Below are 18,330 nucleotides of genomic sequence, written 5' to 3'. Positions count from 1 at the left end.
CATTTATGGTTTGCAGACTCTAAACAATTGTATATCAATGAGAAGTTGAACATTAAATGTAGAATTGTACAGCACACTTAATAATTAAAAACATTAAAGGATTTTGTACTTTTAAAAGTATTTTTTTTTATAGTAATCACCATATTTTGTATGTAAATGCACTTAATGTTGCAATATTGATTTTCGTTTCCATCAATAGTGTTTAAAAACTAATGTTATTAATCGTCAATAAGCTAGTTAAGAATAACGTCATGTTTGTGGCAGGAATGTTGGCCGTTAGTACAGGGGTCATCGTATATACAACCCTTATTGTTGAGCATTAGCATCACATCTGCATCTACAGACGCTTTTTTAGTGATTTCAACATACTCTAACGTATAGAGTAAAAATGAATGCACTCTTATTGGTAGATTTATCAGATTATCCTGAATATCTAAGGAGCAGGCAGTGAAAGGACAGCGTGTGTTTCTGCCACAGTGCTTCACTGAGATATTGGGCAAGCTTTCAAGGTTCTGTACGGTTATTTCCTTTAGCTTGTATTGCATCATGCTCTCTGGTTTCACGCCGGCCACAGCATTGACATCAGTCATGTTGCAGATGTTTTCCCTGACAGTTTCCTAATAAGAGGACCGGACTAATGGAGTAACCGGACTCTTAATGTCTCAGGACACAGGGATAGACCAGCTCAATAACTCTGGTGCGGCTGCATGATTATGACAAAAACCATAGACTAACTGCTGATTATTTCACTTGATATTGTAGTAATTTGGATGACTTGGAAATACTGTTGTGTTGAGCAACTGCATGTTATATTCTTGATGTCACTTACAAAACAAACTGTTCCTTAATCAATTACAATTCATCATAGTTTTAAACATCTCTCAAAAAATCTGTTAAGTAACCATTGGCTACTATAAGGAATAAAATAGTTGCCAAATTATGTGCAACATAAGAATAGACATGTTTTACTTTTTTAAACGCTTAACTCCAGTCCTCCTGCACATGTACATCTGCAGCCGCAGCTCTTCATCCGGCTCCTGGATGTCCCGGGAACTGAGGAACCGATTTGTTCTTCACACAGAATCTGAGCCAGTGTCACAGACCATAATAATGTCAGCATCTCTGGACATTGAGTGTAGTTTGGCATCCTATAAACATTGTCATATATAATGCACACACCCAGTCTATTTCTCTTCATTAGTAATGTCTGCGAGGTGAATCTGGGGAAAGGCAGCTCTTCACACACACTCATAAGTGCTGTTGAAATGTATTTTTAGCTCCTTCCATTTTTTCTCATCATGTAGTCACAGGTTATAATGAATATAATGTTATATAGTGCATAAATGCTCCTCTATTGTTTTTTTCTTCTAGCTATCTATTGAGTTATGGCCACTGAATGGCTTTTCTGAGGTCAGTGTGACGTGGTCTGTTGTTCTGACATCTTTCCGCTGTTGAAACACTGATTGAGCGATTACATGGCACATTTCAGTTAGTTGTACTGCATCTTTAACATTTCCTTCTGATGTTCATTGAAATGATCAGCTCACGTGCCACTTGAACTGATCCGGCTGTCACGCCACATTAAAGAGCACCAAAACCAATGTATTTTTGTATTTCGTGATAGAATTGACATAATTTGAAAGCTGAGGCTTTCCTTATGCTTGAATGTTCAAAAATCACATGGTTTTCCTCATATTCTCCATTGTTGCAGCTCGTCTCTTCCCAGTCTGTCAGTAACGCTCTGTTTACTTCCTGTCTCTATGAAGCCCCTCCTTCTGAAAAGCACACTGTGCTCTGATTTGTCGGCTGGATCGGTGTGTTGTGATTGGTCGAGCGCTTCGAGCGTGTTTGGGCCATGTCCCGCCCCTTACCATAACCGCCGGTTTCAACACACTACTGTTTTCCCTTCATTCTGCAAATGCCTTGGGCGGGAATTATTTAAATGAGGAATATTGTGACGTGTTCGTTCCCGGAAGAAAACTCAAGACTACAATGGAGGCGTTTCAGGAGTTCAGCAACCGTGCGCCAGGGGTGTAACAGTACACATATTCGTACCGAGAATGTTCGGTACGTGTCATTCGGTTCGGTACATGTGTACCGATGAACACAGAGTTGTAGCCCATTAACCACTTTTAACCACCAATAATCGCAATAAGCTCTGTGTGTTGTTACTTTCATTAAGAAACAAAGTCTCATCTCTCAAATTCTGTCCATGTTATCATGAAATTCAAACAATAAATGCCATTTTGACGCTCTTTGATGTGGCGTGACAGATCGCTATATAGGCTTATATAGTGCATATATTTAGCGAAAGAGTTGCTATATTTGACTAAACCTGTCTTGATTATTTAATAATCAATATATGGCTCCCCATATAGTTTACTGCATTAGCAGAGATAGATTTTTTTTTATCCTTAAGAATTTTTTTTATTATAATTTAATTTATTTAAAGGCACAGACACAATTTGTTCAGTAAACCACTGTTTAATAAAAAAGCAGAGGTGTGTACGTAACCGTCATGTTGACGCCCGTGGTGCGCACTGATATAGAGAATAACTCCCGCTGGAGGGACTACGTGGATCTTTGAAAACAGTTCAACATGGATAAAATAATAGGACCCCTTTAAAAGTTTTCATATAGACCTAATGCGCCAGAGAAACGAGGGCGCCGCCATCTCTAGAATATCGTCTTTGAACTTTGAACTCGCTCTGTATATCTCTATGGCATTGCTATCCAGGAGTAATTAGCTTTTGAAGTGGATTTACTTAATTTAAAGTTAACGAAAGTTATCATGAGGATTGTAATGTTTAAAGCAGATGTCTTAACAAATGTCAGTAGACATTAAAACTGTTCATTCATAAATACGCAAGATCGCTGTGAAAATACAGACCGGAAGTCAAAAGACAACGAGCGCAGCGCTGAAAAGGGGCGGAGCTACATATATATGGTCTATAGGAGGTGAAAACAAGAGTTTCCATAGGCCACATTCACACTGTGTTTTGATTTTGATTTTTGTATTCATTTATTCATTAACTTGTTAGTTTTTCAAATGGTATATTAATTTTTCAAATGGCATATGGTTATTATTCAGCCCTAGAGTGAACGCTTAAAACAATCCCCTGGCCTTAATTATGCAGTCCTGGGGCCAGTTGCATAAACCTCTAAGACTAGTCTTACAAGTTAGACATCAATTTATTTTCTTTAAAAAATAACTGTTCATAGCTTTTTTAAATCAGTTACAGAAAAACGTAGATTAGCCTAATTTGATACCGAAAACCAAGACTGACTGCCCCTGACTAACTGCTAGTGGGTCATACTGGAACTTAAGACACTGTCTTAACATAATGGCTATATTTATGCAACCAGCCTCTGTTCTCAAGTTTATGATTCAGCCTTCAAGGATTGACCTTTGACCTTTGGGTTACTGACCCTTCAACCTCTATAAGATACTACCATCATCACCCTATAGTCAGAGAATGATTATGATCCATGCAACAGCTGTAGGAATCGTGTCGTAACAGTGCTCTGACATCAGCCTCAGCTCTCGAGTTTGCATGTCTGGTGTTTTATTTTCATGCCGTTATATAAAGGAGCGGATTAGTTCATCAGTGCTGCGGTCGTCCTGCGCTGAATCATTGGCAGAGACTTGATTCTCTCAGCACATTTTTCCACCTTTTTCTTAGCAGATGTTTCCAGCATTTCCCTTACTGTGACGCGTCTTCATGCAGAGCATTTGGACTTGAAGCATTTTCATTGACTGATTGCTTTTTAATGGAGTTATTTTTGTCTTTCATCCGCAGTATTGAAACCAGGCATAAGAATGGGGCTGACTTTGCTGTCATTAAATCATAAAAACTGAAACTGAAGGATCATAATCTCCTAAACATTCATCTTCATACAGCCGTAGTCATTTAGAAGAATCTCTCACGGTGTTGAGTGTTTTTATAATGGAGATGTGTAACTGATCAAATCATATAGTGTGCTATAAACCTTCATATCTGTCATATGTGATAGATGGCTGGTTGGAGGCGATGGGTTGAAAAAAAAAATTAAAATTAAAGAATGACATGAATTTATTTTGATTTCATGTTGATTTGTAAGCATCATAAATATGTTTCAGACATAACTAGATCAGGTGTGTTTCATGTGTCTGGTTAGGGCTTCACAATAAGGAGGAAGAATGTTAAATGTGATGATATGAGTCAAATCAATTTCAGTAATTCAGTTGATTTAAAGAAAATGATGACACATCCAATACCTTCCCTAGTAATAAAGCCATCACTGCTGTTTCTCCAGAGCAAGTCTTCTACTGAAGGGACATTGTGTTAAAGTACAGTGGGTAGAACAAGTATTTGATACACTGCCGATTTTATGTAGAGGTCTGTAATTTTTATCATAGGTACTCTTAAACTGTGAGAGACGGAATCTCTCCAGAAAATCATATTGTATGATTTTTAAATAATTAATTAGCATTTTATTGCATGACATAAGTATTTGATCACCTACCAACCAGTAAGAATTCCGGCTCTCACAGACCTGTTAGTTTTTCTTTAAGAAGCCCTCCTGCTCTCCACTCATTACCTGTATTAACGGCACCTGTTTGAACTCGTTACCTGTATACCTGTCCACACACTCAATCAAACAGACTCCAACCTCTCCACAATGGCCAAGACCAGAGAGCTGTGTAAGGACATCAGGGATAAAATTGTAGACCTGCACAAGGCTGGGATGGGCTACAGGACAATAGGCAAGCAGCTTGGTGAGAAGGCAACAACTGTTGGCGCAATTATTAGAAAATGGAAGAAGTTTAAGATGATGGTCAGTCTCCCTCGGTCTGGGGCACCATGGAAGATCTCACCTCGTGGGGCATTAATGATCATGAGGAAGGTGAGGGATCAGCCCAGAACTACACGGCAGGACCTGGTCAATGACCTGAAGAGAGCTGGGACCACAGTCTCAAAGAAAACCATTAATAACACACTACGCCGTCATGGATTAAAATCCTGCAGCGCACGCAAGGTCCCCCTGCTCAAGCCAGCGCATGTCCAGGCCCGTCTGAAGTTTGCCAGTGACCATCTGGATGATCCAGAGGAGGAATGGGAGAAGGTCATGTGGTCTGATGAGTCAAAAATAGAACTTTTTGGTCTAAACTCCACTTGCCGTGTTTGGAGGAAGAAGAAGGATGAGTACAACCCCGAGAACACCATCCCAACCGTGAAGCATGGAGGTGGAAACATCATTCTTTGGGGATGCTCTTCTGCAAAGGGGACAGGACGACCGCACCGTATTGAGGGGAGGATGGATGGGGCCATGTATCGCGAGATCTTGGCCAACAACCTCCTTCCCTCAGTAAGAGCATTGAAGGTGGGTCGTGGCTGGGTCTTCCAGCATGACAACGACCCGAAACACACAGCCAGGGCAACTAAGGAGTGGCTCCGTAAGAAGCATCTCAAGGTCCTGGAGTGGCCTAGCCAGTCTCCAGACCTGAACCCAATAGAGAATCTTTGGAGGGAGCTGAAAGTCTGTATTGCCCAGCGACAGCCCCGAAACCTGAGGGATCTGGAGAAGGTCTGTATGGAGGAGTGGGCCAGAATCCCTGCTGCAGTGTGTGCAAACCTGGTCAAGAACTACAGGAAACGTATGATCTCTGTAATTGCAAACAAAGGTTTCTGTACCAAATATTAAGTTCTGCTTTTCTGATGTATCAAATACTTATGTCATGCAATAAAATGCAAATTAATTACTTACAAATCATACAATGTGATTTTCTGGATTTTTGACTTCTACATGCTTTGTAAGTGGGAAAACCTGCAAAATCGGCAGCGTATCAAATACTTGTTCTCCCCACTGTATTATCCACTATTGATGAAATTTAAACAAAGAGTACAATTAACTTTTGCACATCAAGATGAGAAGAATAAATCCTTCAGAGCTAACACACGATGTACCAGTTACGTAATTTTCATGCATTACTAATTGACAATACATGCTTGTAATTTAATTAGCTCTTAATATATAGGCTAGTGAAGTGACAGACAGCGTAACTCGAGCACAGCACGTCACACAGGACAGGACAGTTAGCTTTTCTGAGGTGAGAAACGTTTATTTTGTAACAAGTTATGAAAATAATGTTAAAATAATGACACTGACATACAGCCTGACAACATCTCATTTGACAGCAGATACTGAATCAGGACATGTTTTTCTCTGGCACTCTTAGTCTTTACTTAAACTGCATTCAAAATAATAGTCATTTTTACAGAATGACATTTCTTGACTGTTCATTGACTGTTGTTTTGACTACACACTTTGACTACACACTCCACGACCCACTCAAAATGGTTTTGCAACCCACCGATTGAGCAACACTGTTCTGAAGGAAGAGCTACTTAAGTCCTGGTTTGGGAGGAGGGTGAGATTTCCCCATACTTGCAGACTATTCGCTGGACGCTGCTCTTATAGCATGTTGTGCTTGAGCTGACTCAAGAGGTTTGTTGTATTTTCCCTTTGAGAAACCACCCGCAACCTACATGACTGAGTGCACTCGGTTTATAACCAAAATACTCTCACAAGGTGCTTCCTTATTTTGACAGCAGGCTTGGCACCGCTTGGCCGTAATGACACGCTTTAGTGCATTAGGAGCCTTTCCCACAGTAGCAACTAAATACTTCTGCTCTACTGATATTAAAAATGTACTTAGTTGTTTAGAATTAGAGATGCACCAATTTAAATTTTCTTGGCCGATTTCTGATTTATTTATTTTTTTTTTTAATGCCAAATTTGATTTACATGAACGAGTAAAAAGACAGTAATAAAATAAGTTTCATACAATTTTTTTATAACAATAAATAATAAACAAATTTCAAACAACAGCACAAATAAATGCAAGAGAGAAATTAAATAAACACGGCTTTAAGTTTTTGCAGGTGGACATACAGTATATTCAGGTAAGAAATAAAAATAATCATATGTAAAATAACACTGGATAGTCTTCATTGTAAAAATTAAATACAGATTAATGCATATAATTAGTTACAAAAGTTACTTAGTGAAGAGCAGCGAGTGATTTTCTCAGTCTTTCGTTCTTTGATTAACAGACAGAAGCAGGTTTATTAGGATGCTGTCACTTTAAGAGCTTATGCACAGATCCAGTATACTGATACACAACCTGCGTTATCTTTCTCAACTAATTAGGTTTCAAAACTGACTGTGTTTAACTGAATACTCGACTAAGATGGGCATTTTGACATCACTTTGTGTGTATTCGTGCACTTTTGGTGTGAACACACGAAACCTGCGGGAATTAGAAAAATTATGCGCAGTACAAGCACTATTTAACCGGAGTGAATGAGACGAGTGAGTGACAGGAGGCGGGTGTGTGTCACTTCACACACTACCACAGAGAGAGATTGCCTGTGCCGCTGGCAACATTACCGGCTCGGGCCGATCATGCGGGTAATCTGCCGATTTCGGTCCCTGGCCGGTCAATCGGAGCATCTCTGTTTATAATTCTTATTTCTCTGGCTGATATGACAGTGGTCTGGGATTTTAAAGTATCTCTGTGGATCCAGTATCATGCAGACACAAAAGATTTATTCCTCAACTCCAATTCCAATTCCTCGAGTGTCTGAAAATGAGATAAAGGGAGTAGTATTGGGCCAGTCATGTGATCTCAACATGGCAGTCACCATGAAGCTAACAAACTCGTTTTGGGAATCTTTGTTACTTCATCTTTAAGTATTGCTATTAAGAAGACTCTGGCTAGTTTTACATCAGTGCATTTGTTATTTTAAGTTGGTAGGAGTGCGACAATCTATATTCCATCTATACATTATTTTTGTAATTCTTTTCCAAGTTTCCATGAGTTTTCATTTAAAATTCATTTGTCTCTCCACAAAACCATTTGTAATGTACTAGTAAAGACAAAAAGATTCTTTTTTTTTTTTTTAATTGGGAGCAGTTTCAGGACCTGAGATGTACACTTAACCTTTTAATAAATGAATAGCCAACTCATACGCTTTACTATATATTCTGTTTGATGATGGCAGATAAAACTCTTATTCTGATGGGATAACGGCCGCAGTTTTGCCTGAGATGTTATACTGTAGGTGATCACGACACTTATCTGAATTGTATTTTGATTGTAAAACCCTTTAAAATGGTGTACCATATTAAATGAAGTGGAAACCTGAACCGTGCTCTGCTCTAGCTCTTAAACGTGCTCAGAATAGCGTGTTATTCCTCTATTCTCTGAGAGTAATTATTGAGTTAGAAGACAGAGGATCACAGGCTGACACGGTGTCTATGGGTCTTAAATACATGTTCTTCCCTGAGGGCAAAACCTCAAGACTGCTCACTGTTATGACGAATCTGGATTGTCAGAATTGGTTCATCTTCATGGTTTTTCCCAGTTCGACCCTACTTTGTGAACTTCTTGCCTTTAAAGTCCCCCTCTGGTGAAAATCCAGCTTTTAATGTTGTTTATGTGTCTATGTGGTGTTTTTAATGTGCTTTAAGACAAACCATGTGTAAATTCATAAGTCGACACCATTGCTGACTATTTTCTCCAAAGACAGTCTCAAAAACACGGTTTGAAATCGCTGGTGTTTCTGACGTCACAAACTACCTTGTAACCAATCAGATCAACGTGTGATCGTCAACCAGTGGATCTCTGAGCTGAGTGAGTGAGTGGAGGCGGGGCTCATTTGCATATTCATAGAACCGCGTATATTAAATGAGTTGTGGCAGGTGGAGGACATACAGTGTCTTCTGTGGCTAATTTCTCCAACTCCATTTAGCTCCAATCACATATTATTTGATTAACTTCATATTTTCTCAAAACTAAGCCTTCAAAAGTTGTTACTGAGGGACACGTAACGTAGAATAGAAGATGCATTGTGTATACGAGTCAAAATCTGCTAAGAGAATTAATCTGCCTAATTAAATGTAACAAACCATGTAAAAATCTATCATCTTTTATTGGAAAATTAAACAACATTTTATCAAACTTTATTATTTGTTTTAGTCTTTTAAGCAACCGAGAAGATGGTACTCAAATTACATTAATAAAATAAAATAAAGTTGATAAAACATCAGTCAAATTGGCCAACTACTGTGACTCCTCTTAGGATCACTCATTTAATAGTTCATCTGTTGCCAAAATTAAGTTCAGTCAAAAATAGAAAATTGGTGAAAATATTCAAATCCGGAATGTCAGAATCAGAATGCGTAGTTCGTGATAAAAAATGTCTGTCAAAACAAACACCTGTTGAAGGATGTTCACTAACCCGGTGAAGTTTTTCAGCTGGATTGGCGTTTCTTCTCTTTAGCTGCAGTGTGAAGTGTTTCACTCAGTTCCCTGATCATTCACATTCAGTTTCAGCGAGGGAAGGACATTCACACTCGCGTGCGTTATGTATTACGTACGTTATTATCTCTGACAGACAGCTTGTTGAAGCCACTGCCATTTTTTCCCTCTTCTCGGAAAGCGATGATGGATTCAAAACATCAGTAGTGTGGGTTCCCCAGGAAATGCGTGAACTCGCTGGACCTCTTCGTAAGGTAATAATGATTTATTTCTTAGCCGGCAAAGTATTCAGTGAAGTGATTGATGGCCATGAGTGAGTTATGCCTGTTTTTAGTTCTAATATTCTGTCAGCCAGCATAAGTATTTGACGGACGTGATAACGTGTAAGAGGTGAACTATGTTTGATTTTTGGGTAATTATAAAACATGCTAGCCTGACAAGCCAGACCCACATCAAGATGCCTGGTCTGGGAACACACCATTGGCAGGACTCAATCCGAGGGGCGGGATAAACTGTTGTCTTTCAGATTCCCTCTGCACGCAATAGGATAGCGCTACAACCAACCAGAGCGAAACTGGCAAAACTCCGAACACATCTTCCTTTTTTAAGAATGACTTCAGTGCCGTTCTTTGTTCTTTTCTCAAAGAAAAGCTTATCTCCAAGTCGCGAGTCGCAGCCAAAGCCGACTGGAAAGGCCGCTGTTCGCCAGCAGCAGCAGCTCTTCTTTTTCAAGTAGCAGGGAATTCACGCAGAACCGTCGCAACTCTGCCGTCATTATGCTAAGCCCACCCACTGACTCTACACGCGCTGTGATTGGCCTGACTAGAGTTTGGTTTTTCCAGCTCGCAAGCCAACAGAGAGTTGCTAGACGACCCTGGTTTCAAATCACATTTGCTGCCGCTAGGGTGCGTCTAGATTTCTAGGCTAAAAACATGCTGGAGAAGTTTGAAATGCTTTTTGTGTAGTTCATTATACGTATTTTATGGAATGATGTTTATTTCGTGGCTTAAATTAATTATATTTGACTCAGAGACTGACATGTTTAGCTTGTCAAAAATGTAACATTCAGCTGTTCACTGACTTGAAAATCAAGTTTCCTTTTTTTACCAGGAAAGGAGTGGTTTTGATGCACGAAGTTGTCTCTTATAACAAAAATCTTTTATTTAAACCCATGAAAATGCAGGTCCTCTTGTAAATAATAGTGAAAAATCACTTTTTTAAACTGTTGTTCCAGTTTTGCAGATTTTGACTTCTGAAGGCAATTTGTCAGTATCAAGTGTGTTTGACAGCACGAGAAAAGCCTTGGCTACATTTACAGAAGTTTCGTAATAAATGTCACCATTTATAATCTTTCAGTTTGCAGAGTTGCACCACTTCATATCAGCCTTCAAGCTCCTCATTGTCACATTGTTCTTCTTTTAAGAAGTGCAGAGACCTTTGTGAAACTTCTGTCTGTAAGAATGAAGTGTTCTGTTTGAACAATCAGTCAATGAAACCATGAGTCTTGTGACATAAAACAGTTGCTGCTTCATCTGAAGTGACTGAAAAAAAGACCACTCATTCATTGAAGGAATTGTCAGAAAAATAACATTATTTGTTAATAATTTGTTGAGAATGTCCAAATAAGAATGTTCTTATGATTTTGAAAAACTTTTCATTTTAAATTAAAAAATATCTAAAAAGTCATGTGGTGTAAGCATCATGTAATAAGTAATAACCTATTGAAAATGAGTTGTATAGTATTAAAAATTAATAGAATAAATGTAATGTAAAAACTTTTTGGAGTTGTACCACATGACATTTTACAACTTGATAGGGATGTAACAATATATCGTCACGATATATCGGAATACAAAAATGCAACAATATGTATTGTGGATAGTTCACTTAAAATAAAAATAACTGTGAAAAAATGCAAGTTTACAGAGTTTTAGTGTCAGTACTACATTAAACTACTATATATAATGTTGAATATAATGTAAAATAATGCACTGGGGGAATATTTGTGGCTCCTGATAATGTCAAATGTCTGATGTTACCAGTAAAAGTGGAATACATTATTATAAATATATCTAGTCAGTGACAGAGATCAAGTATATTCATCTAAAATAATCCTGTATTTTCAGCTCCAGAATCATGAATATTGTTATTCTGGCGTCTCTATTGTCCTGAGCTTTGGGTTTCAGCACCAAGTCCAAGACTATTCATTTACACACTCAATGTAACACCAAAATTAGCATTTTAATCAACAGTAAGTTTTTTGTGAATGTCTTGGAGTATCGCAATAATATCGTATTGTGAGTTCAGTATTGTGACGTATCGAATCGTGACATGAGGGCATCGTTACAACCTGATTAACCTGGGAGAGAGTAACCTGGTGCGCTCTGATATCACTTCCTATTTTGTGTTTTGCTTGTTTTTCTGCCTGCTGTGTTTGCAGTGGATTTCACCTGAGGATATTCTGAGCTAGTCAGAGCTGACAGCATTCGTTCCATTCCTGTGTCTATGCCTAAAAATGCTGTCCAAGCATCACCTCACGAGGTTTTTAGCTGCCGCTTAACAGGATAATGAAAGCTCAGTGAGTTTTCTTCATAACCGCTGCGAGAACATTGCATTCATTACGCTCAAAACTGTTTGAATGGAAACACATTCATTTCACAATGTTTTTTCCATGGCCATAAGTAGATAACATTACTTACTAAACAGAGGTATCTCTGAGTGTTTCTATCTCCAATCACTGGTGACCTTTAAACAGACACTGTCTTCAGTGGAGATCTAGTCAATAACTGGGTTTATCACACTAGATTCCTGACGGGAAGCTGCTGTTAGTGTCAGGAATGGGATCCTTCACTCAGATCCGACTGAAACATGCTCGGCTCCCAAGCTGGCGTTAGACTTTGAGCTTGTTTTATAGATGGTGTCTGATAAAGATGTCTGATTTCCACAGTCTATGAACTCTGATCTTAACAAACAAGGGAAAACAGGCAAGCCTAAACTCTGAGGTCAGATTTTGCTCCTGACTTCTCTTGTGAAATTGAAAGTGGACAGCGTTTCGAGTTCAGTTCCAGTAATTCCTCATGCTCCGTCATGTGGCTCGAGTGTGGTCCATTACTCGCCAGATACAAAAGACACTGGTATTAAAAAATCAGCCGCTTCTGGAAACAGAAACATTCCTGAGGCGCCGGCATCGAGTCATAGTGACCGGCCTCCTGCGGGAGCGCCAGGAACGCTGGATTCACACTCACAGTCTTATACTCCTGCTGGAGTTAACCCAACAGCTTATCCTAACATTAAAAGGTTCATTTACTCACCAATGGCCCGATTCTGTGTGACTGACTTTCTCCTGTGGAGCTCAAAGGATGTTTAGCACAATGTTCGCACTGTTCATCTTGTCTAGTCCTCTGGAGTCATATGTTCTCTGTGTGAGGTGCACACCAAAATACAACTGTTCACAGAAATCCTTATTTGCATTTCTAAACTTGGTTTGTTTCCATTTAACATCATTGTTGCGAAACCTGCTGTGACAGGCTTTGACTCAGTATATTTGAATATGTACAACTACAAAATAGATGAGAGAGCTGTGGAGGAGGGGAGAGACTTTCAGTGACAAATAACTTCTCACAAAGCTATCATATGGCATTTAATATTCAACAGTATTACTGATCTGCCTGCATTGACACCATTGTATGAGAACTGAACTGAGCTATATATATACTAAATGAACTAAATGAATTACTTTTTTACAACAAAAATGAACCATCACTGAACTTACTTAAGCTGGACTGTGACGTTATTTTCTTCTAGACAAACTTTGTTGCATTATTTTCCTGATATCTCTGTAAAGCTGCTTTGAATCATCCTGTATTGTAAAAAGCGCTATATAAATAAAGCTGACTTGACTTGACATGAGAAGATGAATATAGCACACAAGTCATATTTTGTTTTGACAGCGTCCATCATGTAAAACTCGTTTTAACTTGTGTTTCTTTCTTTCAGTGTACATTGAGCTGCACTGAATGTGGAAGAATTCCTCTCTTTGGTCATATGCACATCTTTTGGTAACTGAAAGCCTGAGGGCCCTATTTTAAGGATCTAAGCTCATGGTCTAAAGGGCACGGTGCAAGCGCACTTAGTTCGGTCCAAATCCACTTTTGCTACTTTAACGACGGGAAAATGGTCAGTGCTCCCAGCGCATGGTCTAAAAGGGTCGTCCCTGTTCTCTTAATGAGTAATGGGTGTGTTTTGGGAGTAACGTGAAATAAACCAATCAGAGTCTCATCTCCCATTCCCTTTAAAAGCCAGTACTCACGCCATGGCGGATTCACTACTTACATGGAGGAGTTTGAAAGACTGAGCGCAAACTGAACTGCTCGTGCGCGAGGTTAAAGCTGTGTGTGTGTGTGTGTGTGTGTGTGTGTGTGTGTGTGTGTGTGAGGTTAAAGCGAGCAAGCAGACCATCTACGGGACAAAGTGTAGCGCGTTGTGGACCCGCCATAGGTGCACATTACTAACCCGCTCTTTAAATAACAAAAAAAATACAGCGCCATTGACTTTAGACCAGGTTTCAGTTGGTCAATGTCTCAGTCTATTCCAGTTCCTCAAAATAGCAACGCTCCAACAACACGCCCGATCACACACCTGGTTCTCAGACCAGCAGCCCATGGGCGCACATGCATTTGCTATTTAAACATCGTGGTGCAGGATGTGAAAATGAAAACTGCGTCGGGCTGAAACTAGCAAATCACACTTGTATGATAGTAGCCATAGTCTCTGTTCTGATCTGACGTCATGTCCTCCTGCCACTGATGATGAGCCGATATTTGCACCAGCCTTGTCATCCAGTTCAGTTAACATGATGTCAGTGTGAAGCATGTGAGGTTAACCGTGTCTTGTTCTTGCAGGGAGAAGCGTTTGATCGTGTCGGCGGCTCCTCTGCACACGCACAGAGTGTTGCCAAAGCCAAGTACCAGTTTCTCTTTGGAAACACAGAAGACACAAGCTCATCAGATTGCGGTACTTTATGTTCTTGCCTACTTTTACTTGCATGTGATGTATTGTATTCTTACACTAGACCATTTTCCCTATCACTTCTGTGTGTGATGCTGTATTTTCTGCTGCTAACATTCTTTTCTTATAATTGTGTACCATCTGTGTGGTTTTTCATAACGTAATCATTAAAAACACTGATTTTTTTTATTTTTTTTTAAAGTCACTGAATCAACCTACATACATCCATTTATACAAACACGACTTTTCATGTGTTGAAGCATATAGAAATAGCTCTTAAGATAACAATTGCAGGTTGCCACTCTATAGCAAACATAACGCTTTACTGGTGAAACCTGAAGGCAGTCAATGAAGTGCATTAGTAAAACAATAAATAGAGTCAATGGGGATATTTTTATAATAATAATAATAATACTCAGTCCTCATACATCATGCACTTTTGAGAGAGGCAACCAATTGGAGAGTAGATCCCTAAATTGTCATCAACGTGAGTCACCACCAAAATTGTGATTATTGATGTAGTAATAATTATTGCAGCATTTAGGCTTCAGTTGAATTCATTCGATGTCTGCTATTTTTGGCATATTATCCAGCCAACGCATTTGGTCTGGCAACTTAAAGGGATAGTTCACCCAAAAATGAAAATTCTGTCATCATTTACTCACCCTCAAGTTGTTCCAAACCCGTATGAGTTTCTTTGTTCTGCTGAACACAAAGGAAGATATTTGGAAGAATGTTTGTAACCAAACAGATCTCGGTCCCCCTTGACTACCATAGTATATATTTTTTCCTACTATGGAAGTCAATGTGGACCGAGATCTGTTTGATTACAAACATTCTTCCAAATATCTTCTGTTGTGTTCAGCAGAACAAAGAAACTCATACGGGTTTGGAACAACTTGAGGGAGAGTAAACGATGATAGAATTTTCATTTTTGGGTGAACTATCCCTTTAAGTAAACAACTGTTGACTCATGAAGCGGCTGCTGGTAAACAGCATATTTTCTTTCAGTGGTGCCATTATAACGCTGCTTATAATCATCTTTGGGCTTATTTTTAAAAATGATGAATTATTATGGGGGTTATTTTCAGAATACAGTTATGTATTTGGCCTTATTTTGGAGAGACGTTTTTTGGGCATGTCAGACCCAGTTTTTCTAGCAAGATCTGGCAACACTGGTCTTTCCGGACAGTAATGTATGGGATTTCCCTAAGACGACGAGGCTCATGGGAGAAACTTTGGTGAGAGAGAACATACCAAAAAAAGATTCAGTGAAGAAACATACCTTTGTTTAGCATTGTAAAAAAGAAGGTGATGTCTCTGTGTTATCGGCTAGTTGTTCAGATGTTATATGAATGTGATTGTCTCTGATGTAATTTAGTTGTTTAATGTGGTTATCACTGACTTGATTAATGAACTGTGCATACAGAACGTGATTAAACTCTCAGTAAAGACACGCTCCTCCAGGATCCTAGTGCTTCTGTATCACGGGTCTCATGCTTCAGTGGCAGTGTTCATGATGAAACCTGTTTCAGGAGGATTCATACATGAGTCACAAAGCTCAGAGGCTCACTGTTTCCTTGTGCTTCTACAAACGACACAGAAACCAACAGAGCACAGCAACACCGTACATCCCAATCCATATAATCTCCTGTGCGCCTGAAGCAGAGCTGTTCAAACTGCACACACAAGAGGGAATATTTCCCTCAAGCAAAAGAAGTCTTTTAATGTTTGTCTTGATATTAATTGTTAAAGACAAGCCCTGCTTTGTTGGCTGTAGCTTTTAGTAAGATTAATTAAGAAACCATTTTTTTCTGAGAAGGTTTTACATGCTAAATCACAACGCGATCAGTGTGTAAAAGATTCTCCAAAAAGCTGCATCTTTCAGTTATTTGAGAATTGCATCTGCTAGAAATTCTTAGGATTTCAGCTCACAACCAGTGTCTCTCTGTCTGTCTATATTTCATTAGCTGACGTATTTAACTTAAATTTCCAGAGTATAATTTTTTTTGTCTACATTTTGTTCACTAGATCTACAGACCCTTTCCAAAAAATTAGAATATCATGGAAAAGTTTATTTATTGCCATAATTCCATTCAAAACGTTAAACTTCCATAGATTATAGATTCAGGACCCACAACTTAAACGATTTCAAGTATTTAGTTGTTTATTTGTACATAATTTGGGCTTCCAGCTCATAAAACCCACGAAAACAGGATTTCAAAAAATTTGAATATTACATGAAATCACACAGTAATTACACAATGATACCATGGTCACTGAACCAGGTTTTGGTTCTTTTGGCAGTGTGGGCAGGTGCAAATCCTGCTGGAAAATGAAGGAAGCATGAAGTGCTCTGGAAATGTCCTGGTAGACGGCTGCGTTGAGTGGACAGCACAGTGGACCAACACCAGCCGATGACATGGCTCCCCAAACCAACACAGACTGTGGAAACTTCACACTGGACTTCAAGCATCTTGGATTGTGTGCCTCTCCATTCTTCCTCCAGACTCTGGGACCTTGGTTTCCAAATGAGATGCAAAATTTGAGGACTTTGGTCCACTGTGCTTTATTAAATCCAGAGTCAACGCAGCTGTCTACCAGGACATGTTCAGAGCACTTCATGCTTCCTTCAGCAGACAAGCTTTATGGAGATGCTGACTTCATTTCCCAGCAGGATTTGCACCTGCCCACACTGCCAAAAGAACCAAAACCTGTTTCAATGACCATGGTATCACTGTGTAATTACTGTGTGATTTCATGTAATATTCTAATTTTTTGAAATCCTGTTTTCGTGGGTTTTATGAGCTGGAAGCCCAAATTATGTACAAATAAACAACTAAATACTTGAAATCGTTTAAGTTGTGGGTCCTGCATCTATAATCTATGGAAGTTTAACGTTTTGAATGGAATTATGGAAATAAATAAACTTTTCCATGATATTCTAATTTTTTGGAAAGGGTCTGTATAAATGGCTTTATCATTTCAAACCTAAAAAACTTCTCTTTGCCAAATGTTTTGCTTATGCCTGTGATGTTTTTCTTTACAATAAATGCCACCAGCTTTAATATTTTATATCTTTTGACATTCAGACATTTCTAAGTGTCTAAGATTCATGTGTCTAATCTTAATCTCACACACTGAACTGTAAGAGCTGCATTTCACTCAGTCTGTCATCTATAGTGGCTTGCTGCCCCCTGGTGAAGAGAGTTTCAGCAGTTCAACAAACATGACTAATCTGCATCACAGTTAGATGATTCATGTTTTATAGACCCTCACATTTCAACCTGTGCATTAAAAAATACAATGACCTGCTTACACTTTTTAATTTATGAATTAAAATAATTTTTTATAATTTTGAAATCGCATAAAGTAAAAAAAAAATGTCAGGGTAATATAGTTGTCCAAATGTCATAGAAAAGTGCTCAATACATTATGGAAAGAAAACCTTAAGTTGTTAAGACATATTCTTTTCATTGTTCATTCTTAGGGGTAAAAAAAAGAAGCTTATTAACCCTTTAGAACCTGAAGCTAAAATAGGTGTTTTTCACAAATTTAGATTTTTTTGACTGGTAAATTCTAAAACATTGTGCTATCTTCATGTGCAAGGTGTCATCTTTTTTTCAGAAAAAAATTAGCTTTCAAAAAATTACAGTTATTGACCATTACTGTGTGGTGAGTTTGTAAATAGAATTCAAATAGACAAAAATAAAAAAAGTATTTCCTGATTTTTATTTAGAAAACCCCCCTGAAAAATCACGAACGAAAGAAACTAACACTTTAAAGTTGGAAAATGAACTATAATACATATATACAAGTCTTTTTTATGACATTGGGTTGCACAGTTTTCATTTAGGACACTTTTTTTTCATACACGCACACACATATAACATAGGCACGCACACATACACATGCACACACTACATGCTAAGATATGTGAAAGAGTAACGGCCATCCTGTCATGTGGATGAAGGTAGACGAACCCAAAAGCAGACTGAATGCTCACACACAATTTA

At 38.6% G+C, this 18,330-nt stretch overlaps 2 protein-coding genes across 7 annotated transcripts in view; one reads left to right on the top strand and one right to left on the bottom strand.

The window, feature by feature from the left end:
• Nucleotides 1–12,758, bottom strand: part of sh2d4a (SH2 domain containing 4A) — a 44,245-nt gene extending 31,487 nt beyond the window's left edge. Inside the window, exon 1 of one of the 4 annotated variants that reach the window (XM_084103611.1) lies at nucleotides 12,619–12,758. The gene's annotated coding sequence lies outside the window, so the exon portion shown is untranslated. Of the gene's footprint in view, nucleotides 1–12,006; nucleotides 12,144–12,618 lie in introns of those variants that run through there. The other 3 variants (XM_084103610.1, XM_084103612.1, XM_084103613.1) reach the window with 3 other exon arrangements.
• The window catches only part of psd3l (pleckstrin and Sec7 domain containing 3, like), a 120,666-nt gene that overhangs the window by 5,488 nt on the left and 96,848 nt on the right, over nucleotides 1–18,330 (top strand). For all 3 annotated transcript variants that reach the window (XM_084103605.1, XM_084103604.1, XM_084103606.1), the window contains exon 2: nucleotides 14,209–14,320. In XM_084103605.1, the coding sequence (XP_083959731.1) occupies nucleotides 14,209–14,320 (112 nt within the window). The remainder of the gene's footprint in view (nucleotides 1–14,208; nucleotides 14,321–18,330) is intronic.

The sequence above is a fragment of the Abramis brama genome (genome assembly GCF_963993115.1).
Source record: "Abramis brama genome assembly, chromosome: 25".
Lineage (NCBI taxonomy): Eukaryota > Metazoa > Chordata > Actinopteri > Cypriniformes > Leuciscidae > Abramis > Abramis brama.
Note: the sequence above shows the minus strand (reverse complement) of the source record. Positions and strands in the feature narration are given on the sequence as shown.